This window comes from Alligator sinensis, unplaced genomic scaffold (assembly GCF_000455745.1).
Source record: "Alligator sinensis unplaced genomic scaffold, ASM45574v1 scaffold374_1, whole genome shotgun sequence".
Taxonomy (NCBI): domain Eukaryota; kingdom Metazoa; phylum Chordata; order Crocodylia; family Alligatoridae; genus Alligator; species Alligator sinensis.
In genome coordinates, this window is record NW_005842383.1 from 560,974 (window position 1) to 582,353 (window position 21,380).

At 43.5% G+C, this 21,380-nt stretch overlaps 1 protein-coding gene across 11 annotated transcripts in view; it reads right to left on the minus strand.

The window, feature by feature from the left end:
• Window positions 1-4,680: 4,680 nt before the first annotated feature.
• The window catches only part of OGDHL (oxoglutarate dehydrogenase like), a 97,586-nt gene continuing 80,886 nt past the window's right edge, over window positions 4,681-21,380 (minus strand). For 9 of the 11 annotated variants that reach the window (XM_006029499.3, XM_025210980.1, XM_006029498.3 and 6 more), the window contains 7 exons: window positions 15,990-16,168; window positions 11,634-11,705; window positions 10,408-10,533; window positions 9,099-9,171; window positions 6,412-6,575; window positions 5,825-5,979; window positions 4,681-4,881 (listed from right to left, as the gene is read on the minus strand). In XM_006029499.3, the coding sequence (XP_006029561.1) occupies window positions 4,758-4,881; window positions 5,825-5,979; window positions 6,412-6,575; window positions 9,099-9,171; window positions 10,408-10,533; window positions 11,634-11,705; window positions 15,990-16,168 (893 nt within the window). In that variant the 3' untranslated portion in view covers window positions 4,681-4,757. Of the gene's footprint in view, window positions 4,882-5,824; window positions 5,980-6,411; window positions 6,576-9,098; window positions 9,172-10,407; window positions 10,534-11,633; window positions 11,706-15,989; window positions 16,169-21,380 lie in introns of those variants that run through there. The other 2 variants (XR_003095427.1, XM_025210985.1) reach the window with 2 other exon arrangements.

The following is a 21,380-nucleotide window of genomic DNA, read 5'->3' on the forward strand; positions in this document are numbered from 1 at the left end:
TTTACTTACACTGTAGACGGTCATGGTGCAGGCAGGAAAACTTGCTTGCGTTGCAGTTACAGATAGGAAAGAAGAGCGGACAAGAGTTCTAACCGCGAACTCTGGTCCAAGGCCGGCTGAGAGCTCTAGAACCGCGAGCCCGTCGAATCAACCGGACGAAATAACCCGAGAAGAGCTCTGGATACCACGATGAGAGTCTGAAAGGTGACTCTCCACGAAAGCGCGCAGGGAAGGGTACGTCGAGGGATCAGGCGGCGACGGGGAGAGGCGAGAGGTTGATCAGGACCCTATATCCTTCTTAAGGCACACGCTGGGTTTGTTAAGCTCCGCAGCGCTTAGAGTTCTTCACGAGATGGATGTGAAGTCCTCCTCCTCCAGATGGTTGTGGAGGCTAGCAAGCCAATCGCTAGCCGCCATGTGGGAATAATTTAGAAACAGCCAAGTGGGACACAAATTTACATGCGAATGGCGGGAACTCCTTTGCACCGGGGTTTTCTCTATGCAACTGAGAATTGCACCGTGCAAAGAAAGCTCCATGTGGCGGGAAATAATTCTGCAGTGCCGAAGCACACACAAAATCATACCCTTTGGGTCATGACACAGGGGATCAATGCCCCTGGCTGGGGCAAGCCGGTGTCACCAGAGGTGCAGGCACTGGTGAGGTGGCTGAAGGAGGGCATCAGGAAATGGCTGGATCCATTACGGTCTAGTATGGTCCACATGCTGGTAGCCATTTGTGACCCAAGGGTGAAGGGGAGTGTGCGCACCAACAAAACCCTAGATCACTGGATGGAGGTCCTGGGGAAGAGTCAGGGAGGCAGAAGGGCAGAGACCGGGGGATGTGGAAGAGGCGGAACCTGTCCCATGCCAGCACTCTATCCACCAGCCAGTCTCCTCTATGACAGGTGCTGCTAATGTGGGTCAAGGGCCCGGCTTCCAAGTTGGGGTCCAGATGCACCATACCCCAGCATCAGGCAGGTAGCGCCAAGGCCTCAGTGGCTACCCATCTCATTGAGGAAATAGAGCCACTGCTCTGCGACCCCTTGGCCTACTGGGCAACCTGCAGCCAGATGCGGCAGGATCTGGCCACAGTTGCCCACGAACACCTGTCCTGTCCACCAACCAGTGTTCTGAGTGAGAGGGTGTTCAGCATTGCTGGGGAGGCTGTGGCCCCCACCGCACCTGCTTGGATCCTGGTTTGGTGGAGCAGCTGATGTTCCTGAAGGTGAACCTCCCGCTGCTGGGGTTCCGAAAGCTCCACCTGCAGATGGAGCGAGTGCCACCCACCTCACTCCGTCTGCACCTATTTCTGTTTTATTTTTTTTAACCAGTTAATGCCCTGCTCTCTGAGGTGGAGGCAGCACTCACTGCATCACCAGCCAGGAAAGGAAGACCATGTCCCTACTGAGCTGCTGTGCCAGGGTGAACTTGGAAGTATGGGCTGGGGCTATCAGGAGGAAGGAAGCCCCAGGTCCTGGGCATAACCACTAAAACTGCACTCTGCCAGGGTTGGGGAGGCCTGGTGGGACTGCTGGTGACGCACCAGCCCCAGGAAATGCCAGGACCGAGGATCCCCCTGGTGAAAGGTTGGTGGGAGGTGCTATAACCTCTAGCCACCACACGCATACACACAGTCCTGGCTGGGGAAAGCCCAGACCCGTCATGTCTTTGACAGGCCTGAGGCTTGCTGGTTGCATTGGAGTGGTGAGGCTCCTGGTGAGCTCAGCTTAGCTGCCTGGGATGCCAGCTTTCAGGCTGAAAAATGCTTTGTCAAGCTGAGGAAGCACTTGCAGTTGGTCTGTGTGCGCGCGCTGTTCCTGGATGGAAGGAATAGTAAATAAGCCAGAGGCTGGCATACAATGCAGGCAAGGAAGCCAGTCAGTGAAAGTGGAAATAGAGGTATCAGGGGATGAGAGAGAGAGGCTGGGGTAGGGGGCCGAATCCAAATTGAGTACTTCCCTATTTGCACAGGCTTAGTGCGTAGGTGGGTGTAGGTGTGCATGCATGTGTGCATGGTCCCCTGGTGGTGCTGGGGAACACTAAGGAAGCTTGAAAAGCCCATGGGATATTGGCAGAATTGCCAGAAATTTGACTAGCATACAGAAGTTAATTTAGGTGCTGTAAAAATACAGTGCTTCAAATTTAATACTTCATTTAACAAGGATTAGTTTAAAATGCTGTACCCCTTCTTAAATGTAATGTAAAGCCATGCACTTCTGTTAAGTCGTGGCAATAAAATGCTTTAAATGGCAAAAAAAAAAAAAGCAACTTCTGTATGTTCCCACATTTCTTGTAGTAAAACTGCTATAACAAAAGGCCAGTGGTAAATATTTATAGGTACTAAAGCCCCTGAGTCCTTTTTAGCGTTTTCCTTACTTTGGAATGCAGGGTTATTGTCCCATTCTGCTGCTGCACTGCCTGCGACTATAGCAGGGTATTATTTCTACATATCCGAAAGAAGCCAAGTATATAAAATTAATTGATATTGTTCTCCAAGTCTGAGCTCTCTTGGTATTTGTACTGCCTTTGCAGGTCAAATGCCAATTGTTCCAAAAGGATCCTTCTCCTTCTTCCAGAACTTTTCCCCACCTCCTCCCTGCTCACAAATCCTCCTCTCACCTCTATGATGCCTTGCATCTCCTCCTCTGGCTTCTTCATTCATTCCAATCACTTCAGCTTAGAGAAGAAGCAAGGTATGGAAAAGAGGTATTCCAGTCAGGCTTGAAATGCTAAAGTGAATCTGTGAAGTCTAGGGAGTAAATTTAGATAGGGTACCAAAGCAAAGTGCAGTTATTCTGCCAAAGTTGTCAGTGAAGATATTTGCAGTTTCACTGCAGGTGATTTTACACCTGCAAAATAATATTCCTTTTCCAACAATGCATCTCAAAACATAGTTTTGACTTAAACCCATGTTTAGAAATGAAAGAATCTGCCTTTATCTGACTAAAATATTGAGTTTCAAGAAACAATTCAGTCCTTATCCTAACAGAACTCTTTTTCAAATGAATTTGCTTTCTCTGTACATGGCAAAATGTACCAACGCTGGCATGTAATGCCATAAGCAAGTTGAGTCAAGGGGAAAATAATCCTGCTTTCAAATAAAAAAATTTCAAGTTTTGATTAAATGAGATGATAATGATCAGTTAAATTGTAAACATTTTCATTCTGATATTTATAACAGCTTCATATACCTATGAATACCTGAAAGAATCACACAGATCAGAAGATAAGGGCTCTGCCTAGTAGCTTGTTTCAGTCATATTTTCAGTGCTCAATCCCTCAGGGCCTGAATTCATGCTATATGTCAGCTGTTATTACAGACTACCAGATGGATTGTCAAGGATGGTTAATTTTTACATTCAGATTTCAGATTCCAAGCTGGTTAGTATCTTAAGGAGCAGGTTATTAAAAATAATAATAATAAAAAAAAATTAAAATAAAAATTCCAACTGAACGAAATCCTTTCCTGCTTTTGGCCTAACAGCAAGTACAAGTCCTCCAAAAAGTCTTTCCCTCTCACCTAAACACTTCCAATTCTCTTTTCATTTACAACCAGAGCCAGGAACCAAACCCACAAGTATTGGAATCCCAGTCCAGCACCTTCACCACAAACCTATCCTTCCTCTGCTCCTCTATTCTGACTTTTTTTTTTTCCAGCCAGCCTTCCTGCCTCACTAGTGGCAGGCAGGCCTTTATTTCTTCATGCTGCTCCATGAGCCTCGTGCTGCTTTACTTTTCTTCACCCTTTACTTAGATTCTTCCTGGGTGTGGATTTCTTCCAACATAAGCAAAGCTGACACTCCTGTCATGAGCCAGTCACTTTTGCGTGGAGGGCTTTTCTATTTAGTGAAGAAGCACTTTAGGGCAGGAATCCTCATCCATAGTGCCAAGAATGCTATAGAAGTCAGCTGCTGGTTACCATATTTATGCATATACCAGATGCATTGTTTTCCCAGAAATTAGCCCACCAGAACTGGGGTACACAACTTAAGCAGGGAAGCTGATTTTCTATCCAGGATAAAAGCAAGGAACCACTACTGCTGCTCCTTTCACTTCCCTCCAGCCATGGGCTGCAGAGGGAGGAATGAAGTCCAGTCTTCAGCAGCAGCTAATTTTAACCCTTTTACAACTACTGCTGAATTAGCAGTAACTTTTGACCAAAATATGTTGCCATTTCAGCTGTGGCTGTGACAGGGTTAAAACCAGATTCTGCCTGAGTAGAAAAAGGGAAGGTGAGTGCTCCATCACTGCTCCATGCAGCCAGGACTTGGGAAAACTCTTTTTTCTCTTCATTCTGTCTTTCTAAAAGAAGATACATGTCTTATGTACACGTGTGTAGTGTAAGAGAAAATACAGTAATTCCCCTTCTTAGAGATAGAATTCTTCAATACAGGTTAAGACAGGAACATGCATCTAATTTTACCACGTCGAAGAGCTACTACATTTTTGTCAAAACTACTCAACCCTCAAGTTTTCTTCCTGTATCATGGCCTCTTTACCCCAGTAGACCAGCCCTACACATGGGGTCAGTCACACACACATCTCCCTATACACACTCATACATCCCAGGTAGAAGTTTCTTCCATTCCTTCCTTCATTTCTAGTTTACCCACTGGTTTAGCAGGAAAGGCCTATTTGCAACCTCTTAGAAAGCAAAAACCAATATTCCTAGTAGTTTTCCCATTCAGTTTTATTTTCTCCTTTGGAAGCAGTAATTGATGATAATGCCATGCAGGTGATAGGCTGGTGCCCTGAAGTCAGAACATCTTTCCTTCAAAGGCCTCTAGGTTGAAAGCCGTGTCCAGGAATTTTCTGAGTGACACCATATGAGTGTTCTTGTTACCTGTGGCAGAAGCAGCAGCTGGTTCTCGGCCAACATACCTATGCAATGCAAGACAATTAGATGGATAACAGGAGAGGAAAGAGACAGAATATGTTGAAGCTGCTTTAAAAAGTGAACACGGAAACTAGTTAGTAGCATTTAAGTTTGGGTCAGGAAGATGTACGCATTCCATTATGGCCCCTCCTGGATATTCAATGTTATTGTAGGTTTAAGACAGAAGACCAGATGAAACTACTCTATGGCCTTTGATAGAGCTGATCTACACCAGCTTGGAACGTGGCCCAAGAGGGCTATTTGACAGTATGGGTCTATGTGTAGGTGGCTCTTCTTAGTTGCACACACTCAGCCTTACTAGGGATAGCCCAAATCACTCCTCCAGTCACCCTACACTGGTTCGGGAATAAACAAAAACTCAGAGAAGAATAATCACATGAGTAGATCATGACCTATTCAACAGCTATCTCCTGTGAGATCCAAGATATAGAATGGAATTTCTACAAGGAAAGACTGTTCCTCAAAAACAATGGATATGCAACAGAGCCAGGCAATATAAAAACGGCAGAGGAGGAGCAGGAGGCTGTTAGCCTGTTAAGCTGCTATTGATTTTTCTGTATAACTGAAAAATAGCTCAGTTTTACAGATGCTGTGGGGAAGGGGGAGTAGAAATAACAATAAAATGAAAATTTCCAGGCTCTCCCTCTTCAGGATATGAGATTGGATTAGAATATTCTGCTCTACTGCTTAAGCATCCACTAGGTAACAGGAGGTAAGCAAGGTGGGTATACACAAACTGGAGGAGGGAGTGTGATGTTTATGCATTGGTGATATAGCTGCTGAAGTGATACAGGTTTTTAACCTCTCCCCTTCCCCTTATATTCCAAACTCAGACCTTTCAAGTTTGGCGGAATTTGATTTTTCCACAACTGGCAGGTACATTAACCAGTAGTGCAGAAGAGACAGCAGTCATTTAATATTTCATACCATATGGGTCGTGTGTGGTTCACAATAGTGCGGAAACGAGGTTTCACATAGTCATAGAATCCACTATTTTTGTGCTCCTCCTGACACCAAACTAGATCAGCTCCAGGATATCTCTCAAGCTCTTCCTTTAACAGATCAAAGGGGAATGGAGAGATCTGAAAAGGAGAATGGACACTGGAAGATAAATGGCAAAGCTCTCTTTTCCATGGTCAGATACCACAGAGAAATTTTATGTCAAAATTTATGTAGAACTGCTACCCATTTATTAGAAACTACACGGTAGTTATAGCTAGCAGACTGAGTAATGGAGGTTAGAGCCAGAAGCTACCAAATTCTAATTATGGTTTTGCCATTTTTTTCTTGATCCCACAATCCCCATTTTACAGATAGGAAAATTGCCTAATCCTCCTAAGCCCCTTGTGAAGCAGGCAAGCAGTAATGTTTCTGAAAATCTGATCTTTATATACAACTGCTACATATCATCATCATGCCAGGCAAGTACAAACAATTTAAAAGCTAGCTCAGTTACAATCTGTGGCTGAAAACACACTTAAAGTCTCCTTTTCAGTAAGGATCAGGACACTCACCTGCTCTAGTCGAGTTAGAGCCACTTGTCCTTCCAAATCTTGGTTTTTTCTCTCTTTAAGAAGATCATAGTATACTTTCCCCGTACAGAAAATCACCCGTTTAACCTTATTCGGCACTTCCACTGCAATTCCTTCCTCTGGAATCACTCGTCTGAAGCTCATACCTATTAATACCAAAAGATCTTTTAACAGTAGTTACTTTGACACCGTTTATTTGAACACACTCTAGAAGGCAGCCCATTACAAGATGAGCAGCTTATCCCAGCTCTCCTGAAAGCAGATTTTAAACACCAATTTCTCTTTTGGCATGCACTGGACTGCTGTTTTTATCTACATTTTGTGTGCCGTAGACTGGACTTAATAGCCTTTCATTGCTGACATGGATATATGTTAACAGGGCATGCCATCAAGTAAGAAAAACATCTGTTAATTCTGCATTTAAGTCTGAAATGAAATGCATTTTAGAATGACTTAAGTTACATTCTCCACATGCCACCTTCTATTTTATATTCCAGTGAAATATTAAGACTATGTTACTAGCCTCTTTGTGTGATCAAAGCCTTCTGTTTGAGACATTAAAAGAGGATTATCTGGAAAGAGGAGACAAGAAACCAGTAATGGAAATAACTATGTAATACAATTTAGACTGTATATCACAAAACTACCCAAGAGTAAGATGTATTCTCCCTCTGGACGTGTCTCAGGAGACTTGGTTGAAACTTTTGCTAGGGACACACAAAACTAGAGTGCACAATAGGGGCAATCCTGCATGGGCAGGGAGATAGACTTGGTCTTACAGGTCTTTTCCATCTTTCACTCCTATAACTGATTACAGCTATTCCTGTCTCAACCAACCATGAAGTGGCAAAAAGTAGCATTGACCTCCAAGTCTGAACCAATGCAACACACCCACATACCAGGAAAATAAAGTCCTGTTTGCACCATTTATCTTACAGAGAAGAACAGATTCAAATGCATGAAAAAACTGATTTATGTCCAACTTATCTAGTCTGACTGAGCAGAGTTCACATTTTAAGACAACTATGAATCTGTGCTTTATGGAGCCAGCCTCCTCCTTTCAGCCTGCACACTTTAATAAAAAAAACAAACAAACAAGCAAGGTGGCGAGCTAATATACTTAACCCTTTGTATTCACTTACAGTAACAACATTCAAGTACGTCTATTTGAATATTGGACTAGAACCTTTGGCCACTACCATAGATTAATACAGAATAAGTATGGAAAGTAAATAGTAAGAGGACAGACAAACACCTAACTTGGTTAATTTACATTGGTTTTGTATGCCAAATACAAGTAACACCAAATTAGGAATGGGCACACAAGCAGCTATCCTGGGACAGCTCACAAAGTAAGCATATCTTATTGAATCTCGTTACTAGGCACAACAGGAAACACACAGTCACCTGTTTTGCCTTTAGTAACAGGATTTTGTGAGATCGATGTAGACAAAACCTGAACTAGTATACAACTGACACCAGCAGACTTACCCCAAAAAAAGAATTACTGCAGAAGAATAATTAACACACATTACCCTGGCTCAGGTTTGGCCCACTTATGGTCAAGTTACTCCTTCCCTTCTGAGAGGTAACTGTAAATGCATTTAAGTTAGCTTGTTTAAAGGTACACTGGTATCATGGTCAAGTGTCTGCTCCCCTAGTCAGTTGGTTTCATCTTAAGATAGCCCTTTACTCAGTGTAAACCAGCTCCTCCTCTACCCAGGGGCCAGGCACTATAACAAACCTACTGCATGCAGCTAGCTTGGAAAAGCTGGTCATGCATCCATTCCTTACCACAGAGGAAATTTAATACAGAGTGGGCATATCTACACATTTAGGCGCACCTACATTTAATGTGCATTAAGGCAATTTAGGCTTGCATCTACCCATGTGCACATTAAAGCGTATTAACACTGTGTGCATAGACTGACGTGGGAAGTTAGTCCCACGTCAGTCCATACACAGCGTTAATGTGTTTTAACGCATCCACACGTGTTAATGCACGTTAGCTATTCGTGCCTAAATTTGATACTTGCTTTTGCAGGTATCAAATTTAGGCGCAAGTAGCCTAAAATTGCCATTTTACGGTGTATTAAGGGCACGCACATGTAGTCACATGCCTTTAATGTGCCTTAAGTTGGGCTAAAGCACCTTAATTCAGCATGTGTAGACGTGCCCAGTAAAATCCTATAGTAAGAGAGTTGCATGCCTGCATCCTACATAGCCAACAGGTACTACTGCCTCACTGTGCTTTCCAGCAAAGCTTCAGGCTGTCAGACGTTTAATTCTCCACTTCTCCTGGTTAGTACCTTAATTAAATTTGCAACAGGACAGAAGGTGTCCAGAACTGAAAGTGGAAGCAAGTGACAAGTCACTCCTTGGAAGAAAAATTAAGTGGGGGATTGTTTAGAACAAGGTGCCTTATGAGGACTTTATACAGGCAATTATGAGATGTTACTGAAACTAAAGAGAAGATTCATTATTTGGATCCAGGCTCTTCCAAAATCCTGAGAGATTTCTTTTCCACGTGCACTTTGCAGTTGCTGTGGAAGTAATGGGTTTTGATCTCCTAGGAAGTTCATTATCTGTCGAATGAACACTCTGGGCCCTGTATTAAGGATTAACTGCTCATAAATGAATGTGTCTACAAATGTTGTAACTGGACCTACCAGATACCATTTCATCAAAACTGGATTTGGCTTCAGGATGCCTCAGCAGTGACTTGGGTGTCAAAATGATCAGCTGTAAAAACAAATTGTTACAAATCTCAGAGGCTGCTACTAGCTTCATCACCTTCCACACACATGCAGTATTAACACTACAAAAATAGTTCTTGCATGTGACACCCTAGAACTGATACTAAGTTTACCCAGTGCATAGGACTAAGCTAAGCAAAGAAAAAAGAAAACTATATTCTTTGAAAATCCTTTATTCCACATTAGGATTCTTTAACTCTGGGGTTTTCAAAGAGTCACAAAAGACACTAAAGCTGCAGTTCCAAGACTCTTTGGAAATCTTAGCATGGATAAATATTTCCTTTGGAGGACAAAAGACAGTGCATTAAAGTGTATGAACTGGATTAGGGTTGAGAGCCATCATATATTTTAATGCTAAGTATCAGAGTGTATATCTTAGTCTTCAAACTGCAGAGAATCTAAATTAATCCAGAAAGGTCCATTAAGTTAAAAATATTTTAACATTTTGGTGCTAGTAGGACCAAAATGAGCCACACTAGCCACTCGAGTAACCCAAGGGGCTGTTCATAGAATGGATCTCAGTTCCAACTACCAGGCTCTCCAGGGTAGAAAAGCAAGGCAGTGACAGCACTGTGGTAGCTTGACCTTGTTCTAGACTGAGAGAGTAGAATCTCAAACTGAACAAGTGCTTTGGACAAATCTTTTGTCAAATGAATTGTAAATGTACCAAATCTCAATTCTATGGGTACCCAGGTTCAACTTCACCCAACAGTGTTACAGCTACACAAATGGAAATCCCTAATGCAGAAGAACCACTAATGTACGTTATACACCTGTTCTAGTTGAAGAGTAGACTGAACCATACCAGTACATATCATGAGATGCAAGGAAACAACATCTACCCCAGGTGTCTGCACTGGAGCAAAAACATGTCTGTGCAGATCAGATACAAATGAAAGCCAGGTCAGCAGAAGATAGTACTGTCTGTGCAGACATATGTGCTTTCCAAGCTCCAGCATCTGTGTCCAGAGGCAGCAGAATTTATACACACAACCCATGTGAGCAATGGAATCCCTGGAATCAGTGATTAAAAAGCATGCCAGGTGTTTGCACACATGAAAGGAAAGCTGACCAGAAAACCAAACCTTGCCCCAAAAAGTTTGCATGCATTCAAGTTTCTTACTGAAGTCCATCTTCTACTGAGTAGTATGTCAATATAAAAACAAAACCCTGAATTCAAGTGGCTCACTGTAATTTGAAGGCAGGGTAACTGAACACTTACTGGTTTCCTGAATGGCAGTGAGATCTGTCTTCTGAGGACATGAAAATAATTGGCTGGAGTTGAACAGTTCACCACAATCCAGTTGCACTCGTAGAGCTGGGAAACTTCAAAGTGTTCACTAAACTCCTAAATAAGGCATTAAAAAGGCATCAAAAGTCTCCCTTCCTTTTCATTCCATCCTCTCTTGTCCACTTCCTTCCTTGCACACCAAAATCCATAACATTGAAACCTAGGAAATACAGCAGTTCTGGAGCACTAGAGGCTACAAACTCTGCTTTAACAAATGCATAACAAAAAACCTGTTCAATACTTTCTCCTCCATCACTCAAGTTCTAAACAAGAGCCCACGGAAGTCAATGAAAAGCATCCCCTAACTACTGATTTCAGCAGGCTTTGGCTCTTTTTACTTGTATTCAGTAGAAGCTTCTTAGGAGTTTAATAACAAAAAAACTCTGAAGATTACTTCCCTAGCAAACGCATTTGAACTTCTCACTACGCTGTTCATATGCTTTCCCCACAGAACAAATGATTGTGTTCCAGCCAGTGGCTATAGGAACAAAGCTGAACTTTGTCTATAATTGCTACTCCCTGATACTTTGACACAGCACCATAATAGGAGGCCACAATAAAATTGCACTTAGATGCATAAGTCTACTTACATGCCTAATAGGTGGATCAGAATCTGGCCCTGGGACTGGGCAAGGAAGCTGCAACTGGCATTCACGATTTAATGGTGTGATAGTTATAAATGCTCAAGGGAAGTAGGTCTTGCAAGTGGGTACATCCACAGGAGTGAGTTCCCCAGTGAAAAAGGACTAGGGTGGAAAAGCATGTTACAAAGCACTGGCAAGTTTACTTCTGACACTCCCCAACTTCTGAGTGCCTGAATTTACAACGTTAAAAGTATTTTTAACGCAGTTGCATGTGTGTAATTCTTAACAACTCCTCACTCTCCCTACCCATTTTTTCCAAAGGATCTACCTATTGCATCTCATCATTAGCTGTAGAATACCATTCTAAAGCCCAATATTTCAACTAGTTGTCCTATAAGAACGATCTCCCTGAGCCAACTTTATTTTTTTCCTCTCAGAACAGACAGTTAAGTGCTATTTGGTGGCAATAAATAAATATCTCATGTGATAAAGCCAACAAAAACCCTGCTTAAAATAAACCTCTGAAAAGCTGAAAGCCAAAGGAAAGTCATTACTGCTGACAAGTCTACTTACTGGATAAGCATCAGGATCATCATTGCTCATCTGCAGAAATCTCTCAGGCCTGGCTGAAGAATGCTCCGGGCCCTGGTAATCACATTTTAAACACAACAGCCGACAGTTTAGATGTCTGACTAGATCACTCATTGCACTTATGCTTCCTGTCAGCCTAATCATCACAGAGCAGCACTGGACCAGGCTGCTCCACCCTCTCAAGCAGAGAAGCATTGTAACAGCAACAGCTAAAAAAGAGGGAGGCTTTGAAGAAATGAACAAGAGGCTCCCCTCAATAAAGCCATGATGGTAAGTGCTTTAAGCTAGGTTTGGATCAGGCACAGCTACCTGATCCAAGGCAGCTACCAAGAATTTCTGTCTTAATTCAACATGTTTGGGCAAAGCAGAGGGGTATCTGTGACAAGAACCTACTTGCCATTTCAGGAGGGTGACGTGTGGTAGTGAAACCAAACTTACGTTCCCTTAAAAACAAGCAGCATGTGTAAGGCATGATGTCTCCAGGGCACTAACAGCTGGAACACAACCTGAACCACCAGTTCCCTGAATGAATACTGCAATGCATTTAGCATGATTAAATTTTAGCTGGCACAAGTAAGCTAACTAACTATTCATTAGATATCCTTAATAAGGATTTTGCACTGTGCTAGAGTTCAGATATCTAGCATGTGGATAGTGTTTTCAGGAAATGAAGACACTTTACTGACCAAGTAAGTACAATTAGCTTGACTTCACAATAAAGGAGAGGCACGTGGGCCAGAATAAGTCAGACTCTATTGCCCATCCAGCCTCTATTCTGCTCCTTTATTTTAATATATTGCTAATGTTAGTCATCTCTCCTTGTATAGGTGATTTTTTTTAAAATTAGGCAAAGCTTCCATGGCAGAGAAAATTACAGGCATCCCATCCTAAAGAGAGATTCCCATGCCTATATACAAGCGCGGAGGTTGCTCCGACACGTTGTAATTGTAGCATGTTGGAGCAGACTCAATTAATCAAATCTGCTGAAGCGTGGTAAATACCGTGTTCTAGCCAGCCTCTGCATCTGATATATCAGCATCCCCATGCTGCAAAATGGCCGTGGATGCTCATCAAATAAGCTTTAGTTAAAGTGCTCCCACCACCATTTTGAAGCGCGGGGACATTGATACACAAGACACTCCAGATGTTTTAATTAGAGTGGCTCTCGGAGCTGCTCTAAGTAAAGCGTCCCACCCCTGAAGCACATATAATGTCTGCTGTTCTCTCTCAGGGCTTTTAGTGCTTAATTCTGTTTGAACAAGGGCTTGCTCCTTTACATATCACCCCTTGCCATCTGTTCTTCAACTGAAGTCATGCTGAATTTCTGACAACTCCATGGTAATTTCTATGGCAATTTACATGTTCTGCTCTCTATACTAGGAAGGGAAGGGGGACCTCAGAGCACTCAGTACCTTCATAGTCCCTCATGTGCCCACTTTCGGGCCTCACCTGTCCCTCATGTGCCCACCTTTGGGCTTTGGAGGAGCAAGTGAGGGAACTCCAGGAGGCAGTGAACAGGCTAAAGGGGATTAGGGATGATGATGCTGTGATTGACGGGTATTTCCATTCCTTACAGCTCCAGATGCCCACGGGTGAAATTCCACGTGAGGAGTCTGCAGCAGGGGAGTGGAGGACAGTCACCTCTGGATCCAGGTGGTGGGGCCCGGTGTCTGCTTCTCCATTGCATGTGGGGAACAAATACGGGGCCCTGACAACCATGGAGGAGACAAAGGAGGAGCATTTTCCTGAAGAGGTTGTGATCCCTGTAGCCCCTACTGGGCAGGCTGGGGGATCACTGCCCAGGCAGAAGAAGACACGCCGAGTGATTGTGGTGGGGGCTCAATCCTGAGAGGCACGGAGAGGCCGATCTGTCGACTGGATCCTATGGCAAGAGAAGTCTCCTGCATGCCTGGAGCTAAGATCAGGGACATCACTGAGGCGATTCCTGCTCTCATTAAGCCCTCTGACTACTACCCCATGGTCCTCGTCCATGTGGGAGCCAATGATGCGGCTAGGACCAGCCCTGACTGCTTCGTGAAGGACTTCCATGAACTGGGAGACGGCCTCAAGAAGACTGGGGCACAGGTTGTATTTTCTTCCATCCTTCCGGTTGGCAGCAGCCGGAGATGCCAGGGTGCCTGCATCAAGGAAGTCAACCGGCAGCTCCAGAGTTGGTGTCTTCAGGAGAGCTTCAGATTCCACAGCCATGACCAGAACTTCCAGGGAGGAGGCTTCCTGGGAGATGATGATCTTCATCCCTCTCCCAGAGGTAAGTATCTGTTCACCCGCAGGTTGGCTGATCTCCTCCGAAGAGCTTTAAACTAGGCTCGACGGAGGTCAGGGAACCGGTGGTCAAAGAGAGCCCAGGGCTGGTAAACCACAAACAAGATGCCAGATCACACCAGGTAAGTATTAAGGGGTTGGTAAGCCATAAACAAGGCACCAGACCACACCAGGTAAGTAATAAAGGGAACACATGCCATCAAGGCACAGGGGCACCAAGAGCCCCCTTTGGGGGACTAAAATGTCTTTATACAAACACCAGGAGTATGGGGAACAAGCAGGAGCTCGCACTCTTGCTTGCTAGCACCCAGTACGACCTAGTCGGACTAACCGAGACATGGTAGGATTCTACACATGACTGGGCAGTAGGCATTGAGGGCTATAGGTTGCATAGGCATGACAGAGTGGGGAAAAAAGGTCGGGGGGTAGCACTCTATGTTAAGGAGCAGTATACGTCTTCCACCATTCAGGCGGGGGTGGAAGAGGGGAACACTGAGGCATTATGGGTCAGGATCCAGGGGGGGCCCTCCTCTGAACTCCCTAGCTTCTCCACATCCTCCCTGAAGTGCGATGCCCAGAACTGCATGCAGTACTCCAGCTGCAGTCTCACCAAGGCTGAGTACAGCTGGAGGATGACATCCTTAGCCTTGCTCAAGATGCCTCGGTAGATGCATGCCAGCATTTTATTAGATCTGCCAGCTACAGCATCACATTGGTGGCTCATGGTCATTTTGTTGTCTATCAACACTCAGATCTTGTTCAGTTGTGGTGCTGGCAAGCATAGCACTGCCGAGCCTGTAAGTGTGTTGTGAATTATTTCTCCCCAGATGGAGTGCTTTACATTTCTCCATATTAAACATCATCAGATCGAAGTCTGCCCATCTCACAAGCCTGTCCAGGTTGGCTGTATTTCGTAGACTTCACAGACATTAGGGCTGGAAGGGACCTCGCAAGATCATGAGGTCCAGCCCCCTGCCCAAAGGGCAGGCAGTCAGCAGGGGTCAAATGATCCCAGCAAGATAGGCATCCAAGTGTTTCTTAAAGGAATCCAGAGTAGGTTCCTGCACCACCTCTGGGGAGTTTATTCCAGGCCCTGAGGACTCGGACAGTAAAGAAGTTTTTCCTTGTGTCCAGCTTAACATGGTCTTCCAAGAGTTTGTGACTGTTGGACCTAGTCTTCCCACGGTGTGCTCTGGTGAACAGAAGTTCTCCCAGTTCCTGATGTACACCCCTTATATACTTACAGGCTGCCACCAAGTCACCCCTGAGCCTACACTTCTCCAGGCTGAAGAGTGCCAAGTCTCTCCTCATAAGGCCTGCCCTCTTGTCCTCTAATCATTCACATGGCTCTCCTCTGGACTGTCCTCAAGCATGACCACGCTAGTGGGGGAGGGAGCTTGGATTCTCCCCAACCACTGCTCCAGCTCCTGGCACGGCAGCCAGGGCTGTTGACAAAACGCTCCTGCCAGGAGCTGGTGGGGGAGCTCCCCCAAACATCTGCTTTCCAGGCCCAGACTGACTCCTCTCCAAGACTCCAGCAGGGGTACCTTCCCCAACCCCCCTCTCCCTCCTTCCCACACTACACAGGAAGCAGACTGTCCTTGGGGATTGTGAGACAGCCCCACAAATGCACATGGGATATAAGCAGAATCACCCTAAATTAACCCTCACAGGATACCTGTACATGGGTTCCCTAAGGCGCTGTGCTCTAGAACACCTTCATCTAACAGCTGATTTAAGGATGGTTATTTTTTTTTCCATGGATGAGCCATTTTAAAAGCACTCTGCAGCCATACAGTTATGTTACAGCTGTAAAGTGCTTTTAGGGACCTCATCACAGGAAAAATGTAACTTCTGTAAGTGTCCAAACACGCACACATTTATACAGCAAAAGAATACTTTAACATGTCAGCACCACATTCATTTCTCGTTAAAAAAAATTAAGGATCATGCATCCACACGTCTATTGCAAAAAGGGAACTTGTCTGTAGCTTTTATTCTATAGCTTTATGTTCATGCATGCTTCCTGTTCCAGCAAGTTAGTGAAAGCCTTACCATTCCTTCCATTCCATGTGGCAAAAGCAGCACAATCCCATTGTGACGAACCCACTTTGCCTGCCCCGAGCTGATGAACTGGTCTATTATGCACTGCGCAGTGTTGTGAAAGTCACCAAATTGAGCTTCCCAGCACACCAGAGCATTGGGACTTGCCATGGCAAAGCCAAGCTCAAAACCTAAGAAAAGGACAAAAGGAAAAGAAACGAACATCCTGGTTAGAGCTATGTTCTGTTTCGCATAGTTCAGCCCAGTACCTTTATACTGAAGCTATATTACACAGATTGTTCTTTTGTCTTCATGATCATTGGCCATGAGGTCCAAAGGACAGTTTAGCATCATCGTGTTGTAGACTATTTAGCATAACCCAGGGTGCACCATGAAGAACAGTCTACTTTCACCCTATTCTTACAACATACATACTTCCCCATTAAAAAAACACCATAACTAAGTCATGAACAGAAAAATAGATAGCACTCACAAAAAAATGGCTTACCACAAGGCAGTGTGCTTGCCCCACTTTTATTCAACATCTACATTAATGATTAGCCACTTCCTACCAGTCTGTTTCATCTATGCTGACAATTTCTACATTACCACACAGCAGAAAAGTTTTGAGGACACAGAGAAGATCCTGGAGAGGGCACTGAACAAGATGTCAGATTACAACCTAAACAAGGTTTTATTTTCTCTCAAATCCAACCCTTGCAAAACTCAAATCTGTGTTTTTCATCTGAGAATCCTAAATGCAAAATGACACCTGAATGTCACCTGGACTGACCAGTCTCTTGAACATCAGAAACACCCAGTTTACTGGACTGTACACTTAGTTACAAAAAAATACATATTTAATATCAAAGCCAAGGTCAATACACAAAACAACATTTTGTGCACAACCATCCACCCTATGCACTACTGCTTTAGCACTTTGTTTCTCTGTGGTTGAATATGCCTGCACCACCTGGGCATGCTCAAGTCACAGTAAACATTGACACTGTCCTAACTGATACACACAGAATTGTAACAGGTTGCCTAAAATCCACCCCTGTTCCCTGCCTATATGCACTATCAGGAAGAAAGTAGCAGGCAGCATTGACTGGCAGATACAAGAGTCAGATGACTGCTACCTGCTATATGGACATCAACCAGCACACCATTGTCTCTCACCAAGAAACAGCACTTTGTCCTTTACCGTTATTGACCACATCACTGGAATCACCCAGAACTACCTTCTGGCAAAAAAGAATGGGAGAAACTAGGCAACAAAGCTGTTGAATGGAGCTGGTGAAGAATCACCCCCCAGTGAGGAGTTAGCATCTGGCTCCAATTACAAGTGGCATAGATGGCGGAGCCTGAACAGATTGAGAGTGGGGCCTCTAAGTAAATGACCAATATGTTTGTTAGGAGAAGCAACCCATGGATCATCTATTTCCTGAGATGCCCTGCAGCACCATAATGCACCCCACCAAATTTGGCAACACCAACACCGGATGCAGTGGCCTGTGCAGAATACTGGGAGCAAACCATATAGAAAGGGTGGACTGGAGAAATGACAAAGAAGCCCTCTCTGTGCATTTAATGGAACTCTACTGGGTCTGCACAATACTACACATAAGGCAATCAGCTGGCTGCAAAAGTTGGATATAAAATTGTGAACATTTCTTCTTGTTTTGTGACCACTATCATCATACACTAAATAATAAAAAACATGGGTTGCGCTAGTTTTCTTAAGTGTTACTCTAGCAAGCATACACAATAATGACTAGATGCCAAGAACAATACATAAAACTTGGTATGTTTTTTCCTTGTATAAACTCTCATTTTCCATACTTCTTCCAATAATTAAGTTACAGTGTTCTTTCCTGCTGCAATGAGTCTGTCCTCAACTCCAGTTTCACAAGCCTCCTTCCTCCAGCCTTTTTTTTGCCTCATTTCACCCTCTTATCTTTGTTTTCTTCATGTCGCATTGAGGCCAAACAAATGCTGTTCTATAATGTGTCCTTAAAAAATAGAAAAATTCTAGGCAGAAAACTACCACATGCATTTGAGAAATCTAAAAACCTAAGATTCAGATATATATTAGAGTACAAGTGTTAAGAACAGAGATGGACCTGAGGCAAAACCTTCTGGATGCAGAGTAGTGTATCCATCTAGATATGGGATGTTAGCTTGAACTCCTTCCCCTCCCCACTCCCCAGCAATATTGGAGAAATGGACTCCTTCCCCTCCCCACTCCCCAGCAATATTGGAGAAATGTTGTAATTGTTACTATACTTCTACTAAAGTATAGCATCTATGATAAAGTACCAGTATAATCTAAAGAAGTATGAGATTTTCAACAGACTAAGGGCAATTAGGTGCCCAGCTCTCATGGACTCTCAACAGAAGCCATGCACCTGACTGTTCTCCCAAATACTGTCTCTGGATTTTATCCATACACAGCTGCTCTTTATATTGCACAACCTATGCAATAAAACCATAAAACAATAAAGCCGTAAAACAAACATAGAATGGAGCCCCTGGAATCATGGTTTCTGGCTGTGATCAAACTTATTAATTATATACCTTTAGTACAAAAGTACAAAAGTTTTAGGAACTCTGCAATTCATGCTGACTGACAGAGACCAGCTTGGCATCTTGATATTCTCTGCACACAGTAGGCTACTGCTTCAAACCCGCAAGTAAGTGCTTCCTGACAGGTCTCATGTACTTGTCATTTGTGATTTACACCATAGTGACTGGAGCCTGGAGTCCCTCCAGAAGAACCTATCCTATGAGAATTTATGGGCTAAATGGATTGCTTCATAGAAGGCTAAAGAAATACAGCAACCTAAGCAAAGCAAACCTACACCAGTGGGGTATGAAAGGGGATTTCGGCATCTCTAAAATGTTGCATTCTTACTTCTCCTATGTGTTAACTAGTAAGTTAGGATTAAAAGACAAGCAAACTGGTCACATGGCAAAAATACATAAAAAGCCAAAAGAGAGCAATGTGCTCCACTTGCAGTATTGGACTTATTTTAAGACCTTCTGCACAGCTGCTTGATCCTGCAATCTTCTTCCAGGACTAAATATATCTAAACATCAACCCTTTCCCTCCATTGTTTAGCTTTTATTTCACCACTTCCATTATTGCATTCCAGGTTTCTCCTTATTGCTTTTAGAGCACAAAGCCCTCTGGAAATAAAGGAATTACAACAGTGATCGTATGGAAGCAATTACAAGTCCATACTAAGATTGAGCTCCCCCCGCCACTAAGCACTGTGCATACACATAAAAGATAGCTTATTCAGTTTAAATTTAATTAGATAAGACAGACAAAGGCTGGAGGAAAAACAGCTTCCTCCCTTTACAAAAGGAGAACTAAGAACCCATGGGCAAGAGGGATTAAGTGACTTACCCAAAGTCACCCAGGACATCTGCAGCAGAGCATCAATTTGAACCCAGAATCTCCCAAGTCTCCGTGCAGTGTTTAAATCAGAAAAGCATTATTTGAAATCAGTTGCATACATGCATACTTATATCTTTGGTTCAACTTTGAATAGCTACTGCCAAAGTCTGGGAAGGCCGGGGAAGGGAGAGGTGTCCTTGGGTCTTTTCTTCAATTTAAGGACGAGTACTAGCACCCTGTGGGAAAGCTAATGAATAGATAAGGACAATCTGAATGCAATAACTGGATGGGAGGAGCAGAAGACAGTTCTTCCAAATGAATCTGTTTATTCATGAATATATGCAGTCTAGAGCCTGCTTTTATAGAGCGCTTGTTTTCACACGCTATTCCCTTGCTAGTTTTATTCCGGATGTTTGGCCACCTTCTCGATGAAAGAAATCTTTGAACCACTAGGTCCCTGTGGTGCTGAACTCTAAACAGCCCATCTGTGACTCCGACAGATGCTCCTGTTCTCTTCCTGTCACAAGAAGGCTGCAGGGTTAGGAGGACTGGTCTTGCTCTTAAGTGCACACAACCCTGGTTCAGGCAGTAAAGGACAGGCTGAGCTTCTCACCTAGCTAGCCATACCCCCATCTAGGCTACCTTCAAAATTAATTTTATGCCACAGCCCTTCTTTTCTTCAGTCTTGTTGTCTTTAAAAGCCATTCAAAAAGAGAAAACCTATATAACTCCTTCCCTGAAAGTTCCCAAAGGTATTTAAAAACAGATTTCCCTAGATAGGTTTGAATCCCATTCTAATTTTAAACAAACATTAAGGCACCATTTGTGTTGATTGGGTGGCATGGTTGAGAAAATATGCAATATGGCTAATTTGTTCAGGCTTATTTGCACATATGCTTCTCTGTATTAAGACGGGGATAGTCTAACTTTTAGATAACACCCAAAACTCAGGTCTTTAACTGCTTGTGAATCAAAACACTTCACAGAAGTAGAGTTTAAACCCTGTGTCCTAGCCAATTTTTTCTCAAGTCATTACATTCTATACATTTCTATTTTCCCTCCTATTTCAGATGAGTGGAGTGCCCTTTTTCACTTGCTGTTTTATCATCATTTAATGTAGGTATGTGCTGTTAATCACTGTTGTATTCTACCACAGAAGTTTTAAGAGGTATGACGTGTGGATCGTGTGATCCTAATGCATATTAACAATGTCACAAGGGAACTGAGTGAATGATGTACAACTTGCAAGTTTCAGTTACTATGAAAATTGCTGCATCATACAATGCCTCTGTCTAGCAATGGAGAATAGTTAACCGTAACATCTGTACTTTAACCACATATAGACAACAGAGGGAGGAGCTAGTGTAAACTACTACTCCCACCTGACTGCAGGAAGGCAACTTCTAAATTATCACATACTGAACAAAGAAATGATGGTCTTAGGGGGAAATATATAAAAAAAAAAAAAACAGACTTAGAGGGGAAAGTTACAGACTGAAATATAGCAAGCTCTGGACAGGAGAGGGTAAGAGATGAGTAATACTTAAGAGTAAATACTTAAAAGAGTATTTTCTTATCTAGATCTGTGCATTTCTTATGCCACTAAGATATTAGGAAGCCTGTGCGTTCAAGAGTGAACTGTAATCCAGAACTCCCACACAAGTACAGATAAAGGAAAGAGGTGTTTCAACTACATGAAAATCTAAGGGGTCACCACTAGTCAGGGGCTAAGTAGCAGGACAATGGGTCCCAGGTCACAAGAAGGGGCACAGGCCCCAAAAGGATACTCAAAGACCCCAAATCAGAAGGAATGCCTGGAGTTGTTCAGACTCTGAAACTTAAAGCACACCAGAACCAGTGGACAGGGACCAGCATTGTCCAAAATAGGAGATGCCTAATCATCTGTGAATGAGGCTTAATTTTATTGTTTGAAAAGTACTTTGAGATCCTTGGAAGAAAGGCATGGCAGAAGGGCTAATTTATGCTAGCTCAATTCCTGC